General features: G+C 45.9%; 1 protein-coding gene across 1 annotated transcript in view; it reads right to left on the reverse strand.

The window, feature by feature from the left end:
* The window catches only part of LOC144728647 (basal cell adhesion molecule-like), a 32424-nt gene that overhangs the window by 12373 nt on the left and 3523 nt on the right, over positions 1 to 16528 (reverse strand). The window contains exons 3-13 of the mRNA XM_078608219.1: positions 15620 to 15839; positions 13926 to 13990; positions 12692 to 12776; positions 10389 to 10556; positions 8918 to 9039; positions 6323 to 6491; positions 5449 to 5564; positions 4564 to 4705; positions 3560 to 3684; positions 3033 to 3174; positions 2822 to 2927 (exon numbers count right to left, since the gene is read on the reverse strand). Of these exons, the coding sequence (XP_078464345.1) occupies positions 2822 to 2927; positions 3033 to 3174; positions 3560 to 3684; positions 4564 to 4705; positions 5449 to 5564; positions 6323 to 6491; positions 8918 to 9039; positions 10389 to 10556; positions 12692 to 12776; positions 13926 to 13990; positions 15620 to 15839 (1460 nt within the window). The remainder of the gene's footprint in view (positions 1 to 2821; positions 2928 to 3032; positions 3175 to 3559; positions 3685 to 4563; positions 4706 to 5448; positions 5565 to 6322; positions 6492 to 8917; positions 9040 to 10388; positions 10557 to 12691; positions 12777 to 13925; positions 13991 to 15619; positions 15840 to 16528) is intronic.

The following is a 16528-nucleotide window of genomic DNA, read 5'->3' on the forward strand; positions in this document are numbered from 1 at the left end:
GGGGGGGCATCACCCCCCATTGCCCTCACCCCCAGCGGTTTGTTAGAGGCTATTGGGGTATATGAGTGTTGGTTGTTTTTGTGCGTGTGTGCGAGTACACCACACGTACCGCCCTTGCGTTACCGACCCACGCGGTGAAGCATGGTCAAGCAACCTCCGCCGGCCCACTGAGCAATGTCACCAACCGTCAGTGGATTGACAAAGGGGCTGTATATGTACGCAATGCCGTATATGCGGAATAACTTAACGAGTTGAGTGTGAAGCGTATGTTGTTTTGGGCGCGCTAACAAGCGGACAACTGCCAAAAGCTGTCCTCTCCACGGCTCTTTAAGTGACCACGTCGTGACGTTACTCACATCGCATTGCGGCTCTTGAATTATTATATATTTTTTAGACAATTTGATGAAAAAAAATGTCCCTCCTTGTTATTTTGGTTTCCGACCCCGGTACTAGACCGAGCAACTATCTTCACACAAAAAAATACAATAACTTACATGGACACTTGCTTTACTCAGCGACGTGTGTATAATTTACGAGCGCTTTTATAGGGCTCATTGTGCCTGCTCTGTGGGTGTGCGGTGGTGAATTGTCTCGCCGTGTTTTCTTGGTGAACAGTGTATTTGATTACACTGTACCCACGATTGTTAATATTCAGGTGCCCTTTGGAGAAAAAAATGGGGGCCTTGTATGCCGGAGGGCTTTCACCCCGCTAAACATTTGGTATTTAGTCTGGATGCTCTCCCAATTTTGGGATTATATCGAAATACGTAGGAAAATCAGGCCTAAATATGAAATTTTGGGTTATCCGAATGTCATGTTTTTGTTTCATTCGGATTTATCAGAAAACCCAGGAAATGACGTCGCGATTATGACTTCACTTCTTGATTCTCCCGCCAAATACATTGTAACGTGGCATCGGGCGACGTCGCTTCTGCTGGCATGCAGGCCCGTAAATTTGTAGCACCATGCAAGTGATGAGAACGTCCAAAAAAGATAAAAGAAAACACAAAAGTCCCTACAAATAACAACATATAAAAAAAAATAACTCATCCCTAAGTGTGAGATGTACATGCTGTGAAGAAGGGTCATTACCCAAAACGTCACCCATTATAAAAAAAAAATAACTTTTAAGGCCATAGGGTTATTGACGAATCGTGCTTGTGCACCATTGCCAATGCAGCAGCAGCAGCACCAAACACTTTGCCTGGCATGTAGGTATCTTTATTTAAACAAAAATAGAAATTTCGATTTAAAGCTTTCGTGACTGCAGGGATTCATCTTCTTGGTTCTTTCGGTAAAGTCACGTAGAAGGGAAGTAAAAAAAAAAAATGTTTATTTTATTTTATTATTATATTATTTTATTATGTTTTATTTGTATTATTTTATTACTTCCCTTCTACGTGACTTTACCGAAAGAACCAAGAAAAAAAAGAAATATATACCAGTAGAATGTTTTCAGAAACGTAATTAAAAGGACATTGATTAAACCCACCCCGTTACACTTGTGTCCATCAAAACGTAACAATTGTGAAATCAAATCCAAATTTATTTCCAAGTTATATTCAGTATCAATTTGCTAAGGGTCTGTCCATAAATGACGTCACGCGATTTTGGACGATTTTTGACCCCCCCGCCCCCATCGTCATAAGGCGTCACAAAAAGTCAGACCCCCCCTCAAATATGACCCCAAAAAATAAAACATGCTTCGAATCGCTTTAATCTATTGTCATTGTAGTGCATATTTAATGTGGCGCTGCACTCTGATGTTGTAAGAGAAAACATTTATTAAAAAGTGTATTTAATTAAGTAGAACGTGATGTCTATATTTATTTAAAGTTGCGCATTTTGATGCAACGTTTCTCAAACCCCCCCCCGCTCCTCGTCACACATCGTCAAAAATGTCTGACCCCCCCCCCCAGGTGCGTGACGTCATTTATGGACGGCCCCTAAATATGTCATCTTTGTTTCCCCAAATGTAATGAATTCTCGCCAAGTGGATTTTACTTGATTCTGTGGTCTACAATGGAGCTCTATACGAGTCTAAATCTTTTAGTGGCATCACGAATAAATACAACTGGATCAAATGACAGAGCATCGTTTGTATCAGGAAGAGCCCCATTGGGTCCGCATGGAGTTTAGCAAAGTCAACAGTGGGATGGAAAGGCAGCTTACAGTAAAATTTTGCGATATTTCTGGTGCACAGGACATTCCGTGCGCTTGCTCAAAGAAGTTAATGTTTCTATTATTCTATTCGCAAGCACTGGCCCAGTGTCCAACATAATGACCAAGAGTTTGACAGTTACACAGCGGTCCATATTCTATGCAATAAAATGTGACCTTTATTCACCAGAATATATGCTGAGAATGAAATGTTTTGAATTGTGTCTCATATTTCGAAATTTTTTAAGCAATCGAAGGATTAACAAATATAACCCGTAAAAACAAAGTTTTTACACTATAAATCCTTTATATGCGTGGCGGCTAGAGACCTCTCGTCCTCTGGTTTGAGATGGCTGCCACCTATGGGTCAGATGATTGCATGGCACCATTCAGCAATTGGTAATTAAATAAAATATTTTTGTCCTAAAAAGTGTAAAATTTTGGAAAAAATCTTTCACGAACATTAATTGTCACGCACAACGAGTCTGTGTGGAAAATTTCAGCTCAAATGGATCACGGGAAGTGGGTTAAAAAACGACCGAAAGATTTGCACGGTCCTAAGCAAGCAAGCAAGCGCGCAAGTGAACTTAATATAAAGGATTTAAAAATGGCCCACGTGTCGTAATGCAGTGCTCCGGTCACGACCACTCATTCACTTTACCTTCTATAACGATGCCTCCTTTTTCGCCACATGACGTACGCAACGGATCCTATTGTGAGTAGTGCTGCAGCGACAGCCAGAACGATTATATACGCATCTTCTGCGGCTGTGGAAAGCATGACATCGTACGGTTATGATGCGCATGTGAAACGGTAACAACAACAACAACGCAAGCGTTCTTACAGGTGAGCTGCACTTGCTCACTGCTCACCTGACGGATGTTGCAAATGAAACACTTTCACCGCCGCTCCATACTGGTTCGATGCGTTGCACGTGACGTACCGCAGGTCATCTGCTACCCTGACCTTCAGTTCGCTTGTGAGCTTGTTGTCTTTCATGCTCTCGGTATTGCTCTGTCAACAAGGAAAAAAACAGGGAGCTATCACGCACCTCTCGCATCAACTCAACACCAGCATTTGGTCAACAAGGCCGACTCTGCCCTTGAGACCCAGAAGGTCAAAACCTGTCCAGAGTTTGCTCGCTTAACATGTGCTGCTGCTGCTTGGAATCAAACACATTTTAAAGATCGACTTAAAGCTTTCGTGACTGCAGCAATTCATATTCTTTGGGTCTTTCGGTAAAGTCACGTAGATAGGTTCAAAGAAAATAACAAAAAACTACGACGTTTCGATCGCAACACAAGCGATCGTCATCAGGAGGATGGCGATCGCTTGTGTTACCGAAAGACCCAAAGAATAAACATTTTAAAGATGTAAACAGAAGGACGAGGGGGCGTACAGGCCTTCCAGCGTGGCTCCACTTGATGTTGGGCTTGGGGAAGCCGACTGCTTCGCACACCAGGGTGAGGGCACTTCCCTCATTCTGGAGGTACACGTCCTCATCACGCAAGATGTGAGGCTTTCCTGTGGTCGTGCACACACACACACACAATAAAGATGCCCGTATCGCTACCAGGACGCCACAATGGCGAGATCTTAACTACCTCGCCTGGTATGCAGGAGGTCGTGGATTCGATCTCGACCCTGTGTTCAGAGTATTCGGCTACGATAAATGTCTACATGATAAGCCACCATATTGAGCTATAATTTGTGGCCAGGTCGATTCTGAAAAAGAGCTCAGTGGCCCTTACCTGGTAAAATAAAAATTGTTTATAGGATTGCAGCGATTAAATTTTTTCACGACACGACCATCAGCCATGATTGTGCCACTGCTGGATCAAGGCCTCACCCAGCCATTAACATCTGCCACGATGTGATACCATGATTCAATTTCACAACATGTATATTGTTATGCTGAGCACAGGCCCAAAGGTCCAACATGTCAAATGGCGGGAAACAAAAAGCACCGTCAAATTTGTGACTCGACTGATGAGAACCCAGAAGGGTAACACCGGTCCAGAGTTTTCTTACTTATTGTCCTTCCCCCACACCTTCGATTAGTGCGGTTGGCTATGTATGGCGTGAAATAAGTTCAACATACATGTAGTACATAATCGTCTGGAAAGCCAATAGGCTGATGGGATGAAACGGTTTTCAATTTACATGTCGAGATATACAGGATGGAGTTCTGCTTATATGTTTTTACCCAGAATGCAACACAAAAAAACACCCATAATGTGAAGGTACGTTGGCAGTGGTACACAAGCAAAAATAAAACTTTCTTGAAACATTTGTCAAAAATGGGCCTCGGCCATTCTTTATAGCAGATGATAATGAGATTGTGTGATACCTTGCTATTGTCACTGCCGTTGGCCACCTTGCTATTGTTACTGCCAGTTGTACCTTGTACGAGCAGGCTGACGCTCTCGCTGGCGGTGATGTGCGGGTGAGCCAGCAGCCAGGCATTGCAGGTGTAGACGCCAGCATCACTGAACTGTGCACTCTCTATGACGACCTTTGTCGAGTCTGACACAGTCGTGCCATCCTGAACGACGACGACGACAACAACAACACCCGAGAAGACAAACGTCAACAACCATGAATGCCTTTGTAGCGAGAGGCGCGGGTGAGGGACTTGGGTGGCTTGGAGGCAACAGTGCAGAGCTGGCACCGCTGGGGTCCTCGGTTAGTGCAATGAATTTATGGTCTCGGTCCGGTAACCAACGACTTTTGTGAAAAAAATACGTAATGAAAATTAAAAATTCTGAACTGAATTTGGCTAAATTGCAGCTCATACGACGAACATTCCTCTCGGTGGCAGTGCGGGTGGGAAAGCGCTGCCCTCTACCGAGTGTGGACCAGAAGTCAGATGAAGGGATCCCAGAGCTAGCTCTGGGACATTCACTTCCGTGGGACGTTCTCACACACGAAGGGTTGCGCTGCTCTGTGAGAGATCTCAAACGTTACTTCATTCCCGCGCTGTGACACCAAGAGCACAATTGGGATAAAATTAGGAAAAATTCCAACATTAATAAAAAAAATGGTGCAAGTATAAACCAAGGGTGGCATAGCTTCTGCCTATAATCATTTGAGAACGGGACTTATGTCTGAGGAACTTTATCTTTGCATAAAAACCATACCGTATTCCCCAGAGTATACGATGCACCTTTGTTGCCTGTAATTTGAAGGAACGCCTTTGGGGCGCTGCGTCTTGTGATCCAGTAAGCAAGCGGAGTGTGTGTGAGACCAGGTTTGTATAACTGTATTGACACCAGGCACAAGCTCGACCTTGATCCAGCGGTACGAGAGGGGTCCGGAGCCCGAACTCTGGCAGGTGACGTGCACCCTGACCCCAGCCCTCACGGTCAGCGGTCCGAAGGGAACCAGACTCAGCGGATCAATATCTGAAGCAGGGGTCAGACACAATACGACGACTACGTCAGTAACCTGGAAAATTATGCCATCTTCCTGCTAAGAGAAGCATTTGGCCAGAGATAATTATTTACATTTGGTGGCCATGAGCCTGTGATGGAAAGTCCACCACCGGTGTCGTGAGTTTCAATGAAAGACCATCACCGTTGAACTTTCCACAATCCGTACAATTTTTTTTTTTTACAAACATGGAGCAATGAAAATGGGGCTCATGTGACCCTTAGCTGAGATTGGATCTTGTGAGCTTTCAATTGTGACTTGACCAGGAATTGAACGTGTCCGATGGGACATCTTACTGAGGATACGAGGCGATGTGGTTACGTTCGCGTGAAGGTAAAAGGTAGATGGCAATTGCTTGGGGAGGCCTTCATCCACCAGTGGATTGATCATGGCTGATGATGCTTCTAGATTTGAAGCTTTCGTGACTGCAAGGATTCATATTCTTAGGTTTTTTCGGTAAAGTCACATAGGTAAAAATTTTTTAAATTAATGAAAGTAAAATAAAAAATAAAATAAAAATCACGACGTTTCGGAGGCAACACAAGCTTCCATCTTCAGGTGGAACCGTCACAGCACGATAGCTGTATCAAGTGTTTTTTATTTTACCTTTATTAATTTAATTTTTTTTTACCTACGTGACTTTACCGAAAAAACCTAAGAATATGCTGATGATGCTGTTAAAGAGTCTTTGCAGTAAGCGGAGCACAGGGGGAGGTTTAGGCGAGCTCACAGTTGATGGCGACGTTGATGGGCGAGGACGTGGCACTGTGCCCCGTGCACTTCCCGGTGGCATTCGCCCTGCAGATGTAGAGTCCGTTCATGTCAGCCGAGACTCCGCGCAGCACCAAGAGCCCGCCCCGCACCGCACCCGCCACCTCCGCCCTGCTATCTGCGAATACCTGGGCATTGGAGGCACCGGGGAAACAGAGGGGCATGGGGGGGAGGAGAGAGCACAGGGGAGACAGAATGGCATAAGGGACAGGGGGCATGGGGGGGACAAAGGGCACGGGAGGCCCGGGGGGGGGGGGGAAGAGAGGGCATGGAGGGGGGGAGGGGAAGAGTTCAAGGGGGGTGGGTAGAGATGGTATAGGGACCAAGTGAGAAGTGAGGGCACCACACATCTCCATTGGCAGCCGTGACGGTCAGCCACTGGTGACTTAAAACATTTGATCAGCCAAGTATTACCATATTCTATGAACCATAAGACAAGACAGGACAAAGATCCCCCGTGTAGCCTCAACAGACTTTTGGGGCAAGTGATGTGAGCAAGCACCTATGAAGGCTGCCACAGCACACACGAGGGGTGGGCCACCTTTGTCTCCGTAGTGGTGACGTTTATAAATTGCACCAGGTACTCATGTGAGGCTGAGTCGACCTAGGGGAGGCCCAGGATCGGTTCAGGTAAGACACTCCTTCACCTGCATTTCTCTAAGCAACAGGCGGGGTGTGTATTTATAACCATGTACGTGTGTGTGTAACTCATTGACACCGTGCACATGTTTGGGTTGTGTATTCGTGTCCGCAGCATCCTTTTAATCTGGTATCTGTGCGTCAGAAGATCACTCCAATATGTCTGTCTAGGCCAGTGGGCAACCAGCGTCTCGTATTCACATTCATTTGTGCGGCTCTTGAAATATTGATAGTTGTTTTACCGAATTTGAAAAAAATGCCTCTTTCTTGTTATTTCCCCCCTGGTTTAGGCAATCGCCACCCCCCCCCCCCCGCCCAGTCCAGCACGTGTGCCACCCAGTGCAACCGTTTTTGCTGAATTATATCGACAACAACAACAACGTTTTCCCTGCTACCTTCTCTTCTGGACTTAAACAAAAAAATATATATATACATCAAAGTAATCCACCATTTAATCAATCGGCGTTGTTTAATGGTGTCACGATTTCTTCGAAAGTTCGATGCTAATTTTCTAGCTGGCAGCCATGGGAACTCAACTGTCCATTTAGTTTAACACGTAGGCTTTCGCGACCAATATTATCCATACTAATTGGCTGCGTCGGGTGGTGGCGGGTTTAACGACACATTTATATTGACGCGATCTTGCCCCGAAACCTCCTCTATTATGAACTGTCCATTGCGGGAAGGCCGTCTCAGCGGTGAGAAGATTCGCATCGGTGCCACCAACCAAGCCGGGTTTCGTTTTCTTCTTTCCAATGCTTTACCACCACAACGTAAAATAGGTGACAGGAAAAGAAAAACAGTGCCCGTCCGCATGGGACGTTGCTCAGAAAAAAGAAAAGAAGGCCAGGAATTGCGGCAGGCGCCGGCGCGGCCAGAGGCAATCAAACGCGGCGTCGTGAAGCGCACCCCTTGCGGTGTTTCGTCACTCGCCGGGACGAGCCAACCCTTGAGCATTTCAAACAATCTCAACCCCCACGCGGTAATTCACACAGACGACCGGCCCGCACATTAAAAACGTCTGCCCAAGCCCGAGCGGTGGGCACGAGCACAAATAACGAAAAGGTCGCCGCAATCGTCAATAACACTTCGCCGTGGGAAAAAAAGAAAGACAACATGTTTCAAAAGGCGGCGGTGTTTTTGGCCACGGCGCTTCTTCCTGGCGGAGAGTTGCTACGAAGAGGGGGAACATTCGGCCTCGAAATCCATTTGAGTGGCATCAAGATTGGATGGGAAGCCCAACTGTCGGATATCAGAATCTTTATTTATACTAGAGGAATCCGATGAGCTATGCAGCTCTTTTTCACATGTGTCCCAGTAGGGATGGGTCAGAAAGTTACAAATTGTAACTTGCATATCCAGGTGGCTTGTTCGTGGCCACATGCCGGATTAGAAGACACACCACCAACTCTTTTAGCAGAAATTCATCGGAAAAAAAAATATTGCATCTTTAAATACTGAGAATATGATAACACAGCAGCGAACCCCAACACGTGTCAACCACAGTACCAGCTCGTGCAGCAGACGTTCGTGCAGCAAATTTAGCAATAGCAGCACGTGCAGCAGTTGTGCGGTACGTGCGTCACCAACGGCACGTGTAACATGTGCAACACTAGCATGTGCCGTATGTGCAGCATGTGCAGCAGCATTTTCCGTATGTGCAGCACAAGCAGTACATGCAGCAGCAAGTGCAGAATGTGCAGCACTAGAAGCACATGCAGCAGCATGTGCATTCAGTGCAGCAGTAGCAGCATGTGCAGCATGTGCAGTATGTGCAGCAGTAGCAGCACGTGCAGCAACTTGTGCAGTCCGTGCAGCAGTAGCAGCAAGTGCAGCAGCATGTGCAGCAGCTAGTGCAGCTGGTGCGGAAAGTGCAGCCTGTGCAGCTTTCGTAGCAAGTGCAGCAGCAACTCACCCTGAAGAAACTGTAATTGGGCGGGGGGTTTGCATCGGTAGTGCATTTGAGCACGACGTCATCCCTCTCCTTGATGGCCACCGTCGGTGACGCCACAGACAGCACGACTCTGTCCGGTGGGTCTGCCCCACGGGGAACACGCGTCCGCACAGAGTCCCATCGAGCCACAGGACATATTTTGACTTCGTTTCTCACGCGATTTTCTCTGGCTTGGAGTGAGGATTTTTGTCAAAAATATCAACATTTTTTTGAAAACAATATTTCCTGAGCACAAGGCCCAAAACTGCCAGCAGCGAAGGGCACTGTGGAAAGATGTAACGGTTTAAGAGTTGACGCGTTAAAATTCGATTTAAAGCTTTCGTGACTGCAGGGATTCATCTTCTTGGTTCTTTCGGTAAAGTCACGTAGAAGGGAAGTAATAAAATAATAAAAATAAAACATAATAAAATAAAATAATTCTCACGACGTTTCGGCTACAACGCAAGCAGCCGTCTTCAGCTGAAGAATTATTCTATTTTATTATGTTTTATTTTTATTATTTTATTACGTCCCTTCTACGTGACTTTACCGAAAGAACCAAGAAGATGAAGTTGACGCGTTACTTGAATAGAGCAAGGTTACGGCCAGAGCTTGGGAGCAGAGCGAGGGAGGAAACGCGACGAGAAGCGGTGCGTGACCTGCCCTGGGTGGTGGCGGAAGGCAGCATGGACGAGAAGAAACACTCAGTTTGGTAGCCCGTGGATTGTCGGCAACGTCTTCTTATTCTTGGTTCTTTCGGTAAAGTCACGTGGATGGAAAAAAAAAATCATAAAGCAAAAAACCACGACGCTTCTCCGACCTGATGAGGACCGCTTGTGTTGCGATCGGAACGTCGTGGTTTTTTGCTATTGTTTATTATTTATTAATGTAAATTTTTTTTTTTCCACGTGACTTTACCGAAAGAACCAAGAATTTGAATTCCTGCAGTCATGAAAGTATTAGGTCAAAATTTATCAACTTCTTCTTCTGTACGGCTGATGTAGACGCAGAGCAATGACTACTATGTCACATTCAGGAGCAGTGGAGTGGTGCATCGTCGCTGCGACGTCTCCTTCGTGTTTGTGGATTGGGGCATTGCGTCGTTACACGTTGTACGGTCTGTTCTGGATGACCACAGTCGCACACTACTACTGGAGAGTTTTCATTTTCCATTTGTGCATCAGGTTTCTGCATCCGCCATGGTTTGTGCGGATGCGGTTTAGGGTAGATCATTAGTTTCGTGGAAGATCAAAACCATTCTCGGCGTAAGGCACTACAACTGGAATACAAGGTACACATTTCCATAATTATCCGCCTTTCCGTAACAATTTCTTGTCCTTCCCCAGCACCTCCGATTAGCACGGTTGCCTACGTATGGTGCGAAAGAAGTTCAACATACGCACCCTATATTATTCTATCCTAAATTCCAAATTTGGTTGCAGGCGATACTCACAGTGCAGATTGATCTTCACGCCGTCCGACTGGACGGACTTTGCCTCTGCGTCGGCCCTGTACGACACGGCGCAGTGGTACGTGGCGCCCCGGTCCGGCCTCGTGACCACGTACACCAGCTTGGAGGACAGCGTGTACAGCCCATTGGCTTGCAGACTCATGCTCATCGCTGCGAAGACAGGGGCGGTGGGTAAGGCATGCCTGGAACAAAGCCAAACCCCTCCCCCGCATTCACCCGCCCATTCACAGTTCGTGTTCCATCCTCCCCCCAGATCTGGACCGTACCAACTGCAACAGAGACACAATGAGATGGGGGGGGGGGTAACTCATTGCGGGGACAAAGCGAAACCCGCCCGCACACACCTGCCCGTTCACCTTTCGTATTCCATCCTTCCCCCAGATCTGGACCGTACCAACTGAGCCTGACACACAATGGACTGACACATGCATTTTTAACTGATGGGTTTACCGACGCATTCATATTTACGCGATCTAAGCCAAAACAAGCCTATATTATGGATGAGAGTGGTCGCAAAAGCCTACGTGTTAAACTGACATTAATTTAATTTTATGTTCATTTACATTGATAAATCAACGTTAGATATATATTTATGTATATTCGCAGAATTTCCACACAATTGTACGTGTGTTTTCCTTCCACGTACACTTTGGGAGATCCAGAGCGTGACGGACGGACACTTGCGAATGATATTGATAGATTTGCAGTATTCCCTCGTTATTCACGAACTTGCTTTCCGCGATTTTGGCTATCCGGGAATCGCATCTGGAACGCTACACGACTGCATCGAAAGAGAGAGAGAGAAAAATAAAGCGATGAGAGAATGTGATGAGAGAAAGTGATGGGATATAGTGATGAGAGATCAATTGATGAGATAAAGTTTTGTGGTTCTTTTGGTCAAGTCACGTAGAAAGAAAGATTAATTTAATAATAGAATACGACGTTTCGATTGCGTTTCCATTATTTTTCTTTCTACGTGACTTTACCGAAAGAACCAAAAAGTAATTCCTGCAGTCACGAGGCCTCCAAATCGAGATAAAGCTTATTTAGGCAATTCACTAAGAATATAAATTTTCGTAGGCCAACATCATTATCAGCGAAAATGAACTATCCTCTCACAGCGACGTTCCGGCTCGTTTCCCACCCCCTGACACCGCTGATATCCTGCATTTAAACACGAGCACCCGCTGGTCTGTCATACATTTTTTTTTATTCTCCTCTTCCACCTCGAACCCAGCTTTAATAGACGCTCCAAGCCTGGGGTGTTTCAGTCAGACTCTGTCTTCTCGACAGACCTGTTCTTCACCTGAGGACGGCTGCTTGCGTTGTGGCCGAAACGTGGTGAGAATTATTTTATTGTGTTTTATTTTTATCATTTTATTATTTCCATTCTACGTGACTTTACCGAAAGAACCAAGAAGATGTATTGTCCTGTTTTTTTTATTTTGTTCGTTTACCCAAGAAAGCATCACTGAATCTCTACTTTCTTTTTAGTCAGGAGAGTGCTGCCAAGCTTACACCTTGGGGGGGCTATGTTGCTGCTGCTATGTGTAATTCCAACTGAGTGATGTTCAAGTAACGTTTCAACATTGACACATTACATACGAAGGCAATGACATGGTGAAGTCCACGGTTCTGGGTTTTGACTAAAACTTCCACGGGTTACCGTTGACTAGGCTAAGATTCTGACTGAAATAAAACAAGAATAATTTAAACTTGTAATGCGTACAGTGTTGGCTCTCTCTCTCTCTCGAAGAAGCCAAAGAATGACTCTCAGAGGCACGAGGTGTAACCAACAGAGAGGCGGGAAGGCAGTCACGTGGTGAGCTGACGCCAAACAATTGCCCAAGCTCTGCGGTCCTTTATATATTAAGGTGTTATCTGCCGATTAATGGGTGCTTACAATGCGGGAGAAAAACAGAGTGCCAAGAGAATACCCCACGCGTGCGAGGAGGAAACATTCGATCCCATGCGGATGACGGAAACAGGTGGAGTCCACATTTTTGTTGTGCTGCGATGGATTCTCCTGGCGAGCCAGGGTATGGCGGGCACATCCTCGACGCCCACCAAAAAGTAAATGTCACAACATTCGTGCAACCTCCCGAAACACTCGTCCCCAGAGTTGCCAGGTCACAGGCCACGTGCGCGCAGCCGCCACCGCACCGGCTAAGTGCCGACGACATTAACGCCGAAACACCGATGCAAACCGAGGACGTCACCAGAACTGCCTCTGTGCTCCGATCCACCCAGCCAGGGCGGCGTTGTTACGAACCGAACCTCGGTACCTGTGATGCTCTTGAGTTCTATTCCGTTTTTGTACCAGCCGATTTGCAGTTGAGGGTAGCTGTTCTTGGTCCGACACGTAGCGACCTGTTTAACGAAACGGCCACACCGGGTGATAATGTAATACGAACTCGCAGTCGGAACGTGAAATGTTATATTTGGGAAAACACTGCTGAGCAAACAGCCTCCCTCATTTGTGTTGACGAAGATCTATCCCCTTCCCCCAATTCAATTCTTTTGTAGGGGTTGGGGGCGGGGGCAGTGTGAATTATTACAATGAATGTCTCTTTAAACAGAAATAAACTAGAATTACATCACTATGTCACTTTTATTAGAATGCCGACTCTTGAGCAATGGCGGCACCATAAACGCGTTTTACGTGAAGCACTTCCACAGCGTGGCCTCGAGCACGTGCAAGTCACCTGACCCTCAACTCCACAAGTGAAATGATCCCATTATTGCCCATTATAAAACATGAGAACGATGATGATGATGAAGATGAGATCGATGATGACAATTCAGATGAAATTCATGATAATAAATTAGAACTCAAAAATAACTTGATAATTCTCATGCGCAGACGTGTTTTTTTTTGTCACGAGGTAAATAAATCGGAAATTTAATAAATAAACACTCACAATTTTACATCAAACTGGTTTCCTGCTCATCAATGGAAGGCGGTGCTCATATCAACAAATACACTCCTGAGGAAGTGCTGGAAATTCAACATTGATACGGTGGACACCGATGAATCTATTACCATTTAAACAAAAAAGAAATATTTTACCAGGTAAGGCCCACTGAGTTGTACAGCTCTTTTTCAGAAGCGACCTGGCCACACATGATAGCCCAACGAAGTGCCTTATAACGTGGAAATGTAAAGCAGACAAATACTCTAAACACGTGTCGATTCTAAATGTGAAGAGGTAAACCAGAGGGCACGGAGAAAAATCACGTGACCACGGGGAGAGAGAGAGAGACACGCAAACTCCAAATATACAGGCAAACATGTTCGTGCAAACCCACGACCTCCATCATACCAGGCGTGGTAGTTAACATCTTGCCACCGTGGCACCCCTAGCTAGTCTATAAATGTAAGCTTTGCAGACGAATCAGATTGCATGCGCAAAGGTTTTGAGGGCATAACAGCGCAAGCAAGACACACGCGCACACACGCGTACGCAGCTATTGATAAGGAACGATGCAGGAAGAATGATGCGGGCAAGAGTGTTTTACCAATGCTGTCTTGTTGTTTAATGCAATCGGTTCGGGGTTGGCAGTTATTTCCAGGTCTCCAAGTGCTGAAATAGACCATGACCACACACGGTTATCTTGTGTTTGTAATGGATGCAAACAACCCTTATGTGTCGATTTAAAGCTTTCGTGACTGCAGGGATTCATCTTCTTGGTTCTTTCGGTAAAGTTACGTAGAAGGGAAATAATAAAATAACAAAAAGAAAACAATAAAAGAAAAAATATTTTTATTTTAATAACAAATATTTTTTATTTTATTATGTTTTATTTAATAATAAAAAAAAAATATTTATATTTTAATGAAAAATATTTTTACTTTATTATGTTTTATTTTTATTATTTTATTATTTCCCTTCTACGTGACTTTACCGAAAGAACCACGAAGATGAACCCTTATGTGCCCCCTCTCCTAACCGAAGTGGCACAGTTCCCGGGAGAAACCTGGCACCGTTGGTCACAGGAAACATTCCTCATTCCATTGAGAAGAGGCAAACGGGTGGATTGCAAAGCGTGCGCCAGGTCTCGTTGTTATTGCGGCAGTGTCAAAAGTACGGCAATGAAATCCGTCGAAAGTGTCATTTAAAATGTCGAAATGAAAACGAGTTTAGGTTTTGATGGACCTCAAAGAGTTAACCGGCACACTCATTTCCCCAAAGGCAAATAAAAGGTTGGGATGACCTTGGCTGAATATCTCCAAATATCAAGCAACATACTTAATCGTAAAGCCAGTATTGCCCAATTACAAAATGGTCCCATAGGCCCTATCATCGTGCCTGAGTGATGACTAGACTTAAATAAGACCACCACGACTCCGTGACGCTGCTCTATCGAAAGTGGGAAAAGGCCCGTCTCAAACGAAGAGGTGATTCATAAGAATTAATAAGAAATGTTTTATGGGTTAGACTGCGTAAATATAAAGGTGTCGTTAACCCACCACCATCCGACACAGCCAATTAGTAATGGTTGTCACGTAAACAAAACGTGCTAATAACTACATCAGCACACCGGTGTGTTGGAGACTAAATCCACAACATGTACAATTCCAGTACGACGTTTCGCTGGCGATTTCAACCAGCTTCATCAGGCGTTTGCCAGAATTGTGAAGAAGTCCTCCTGTTTAAGTCTTAAAGAGAGCAATGGTGATGTCATCGCTGTGAACCAATCAGGTGCGAATACTGGAGGGGGGTTATTGCAGTCATATAAATTACAATGGTTCATATTAATCTGTACCTATAATCGGTTGGGTTACAGATAATTATCAACATACAGTGGAATGCTTTTGTGTGTTTAAATGTTGTTTGTTGTCCTTCCCCCGCACACACAGATTAGCATGGTTGGCTACGTACGGTGCGAAGAAAGTTCAACATTCATTACGTTAATCTGAGAATGCATGCGTTAACGGCTGCCTGAATTCTGCCTGTCGCCTAATGATGCTAGTTGTCATTACCGACGAAGCGTCCTACTCGAATTGTAAACGTCGTGCGTTTTCTCTCCAACACACCGGCGTGCTGTACTAGCAACGAATTGGCACGTTCCATTCACGTGACAAACCTCGCTGATTGGCTGTGTCGGATGGTGGCGGGTTTCACGACACATTTATATTAACGCGATCTAACCCCCCCCCCCCCCCTTTATGATGGCCCCGTTAAGTGAACGGTTCAAGGATGACGCCGTACAGAAGACTCGGACACTGGCGGCGCCCGCGCCCCTCTCCCCGGCGCTGTCCGTCATCTGGCAGACGAAGGTGCGCTCGTCCCGGAGCCCCGCGCCCTCCACCACGAGCGTCGACGTTCCGGGCTTGAGGCTCGCGCGCTCCACGTAGTCGGGCGCGTCCACGGGGGGACGGAAATTGTTCCTGCGGTACAGGATGGGGACTCGGCCGCGGGCATTGTCCACCTTGCAGGGAGACAGGTGGACGTGGGCGGCAGGGAGGGATGGATGGATTTGCGCAGAATAAATGAACGACATCGCCTGCCCGGACTGGTTCGTTTTTGTTGCTGTTGATCCGGAGCACTTCACACGCGCTCAGTGACTCGCATCGCTTCTCATATGCACACACACACACGAAGGTCAGACACCCTGTGTGACACAACGCGATTGGGCATTAGGAGGCTTCCGGTAGGGGACGATGGGTTGCTAGGTGTAATCCAGATTAAATAATCTGCGGATACTTTTCACACGTACAAAAATATTCGGCACATTTTGAACAATGAAGCTGGCGAATAACGGCCGACTCGTTTCGCTTGACATCGTGGGATCTTTAACGTCCACTGTGAAGCGGACGGCACCCCTCTTTCCATCTGATATACTCACCACAGTAATAACAGGGGTGAGCTGATGGGGACTGAACCACGAACCTCAGCAACAGTCGGCGAATGTGTTTCCTCTGGGCCATGACATATTCGTCGGCAATCAATAGAGGTCGTCTTTTTGCACAAGACGCTAAGCGGTGGTGCACTCGTATAAGAAGATGGCTGGGGAAATAGCAACGGTGAGGACTGGAAAATAGGTAAATCTCATGATCGGAGTGACAGAGTTGCATTTGCCACATTTGATCATTTAACTAAAAGCGAAACGGTTGATTA

The sequence above is a fragment of the Lampetra planeri genome, chromosome 29 (assembly GCF_965212315.1).
Source record: "Lampetra planeri chromosome 29, kcLamPlan1.2.h2, whole genome shotgun sequence".
NCBI classification, from domain to species: Eukaryota; Metazoa; Chordata; class Hyperoartia; order Petromyzontiformes; family Petromyzontidae; genus Lampetra; species Lampetra planeri.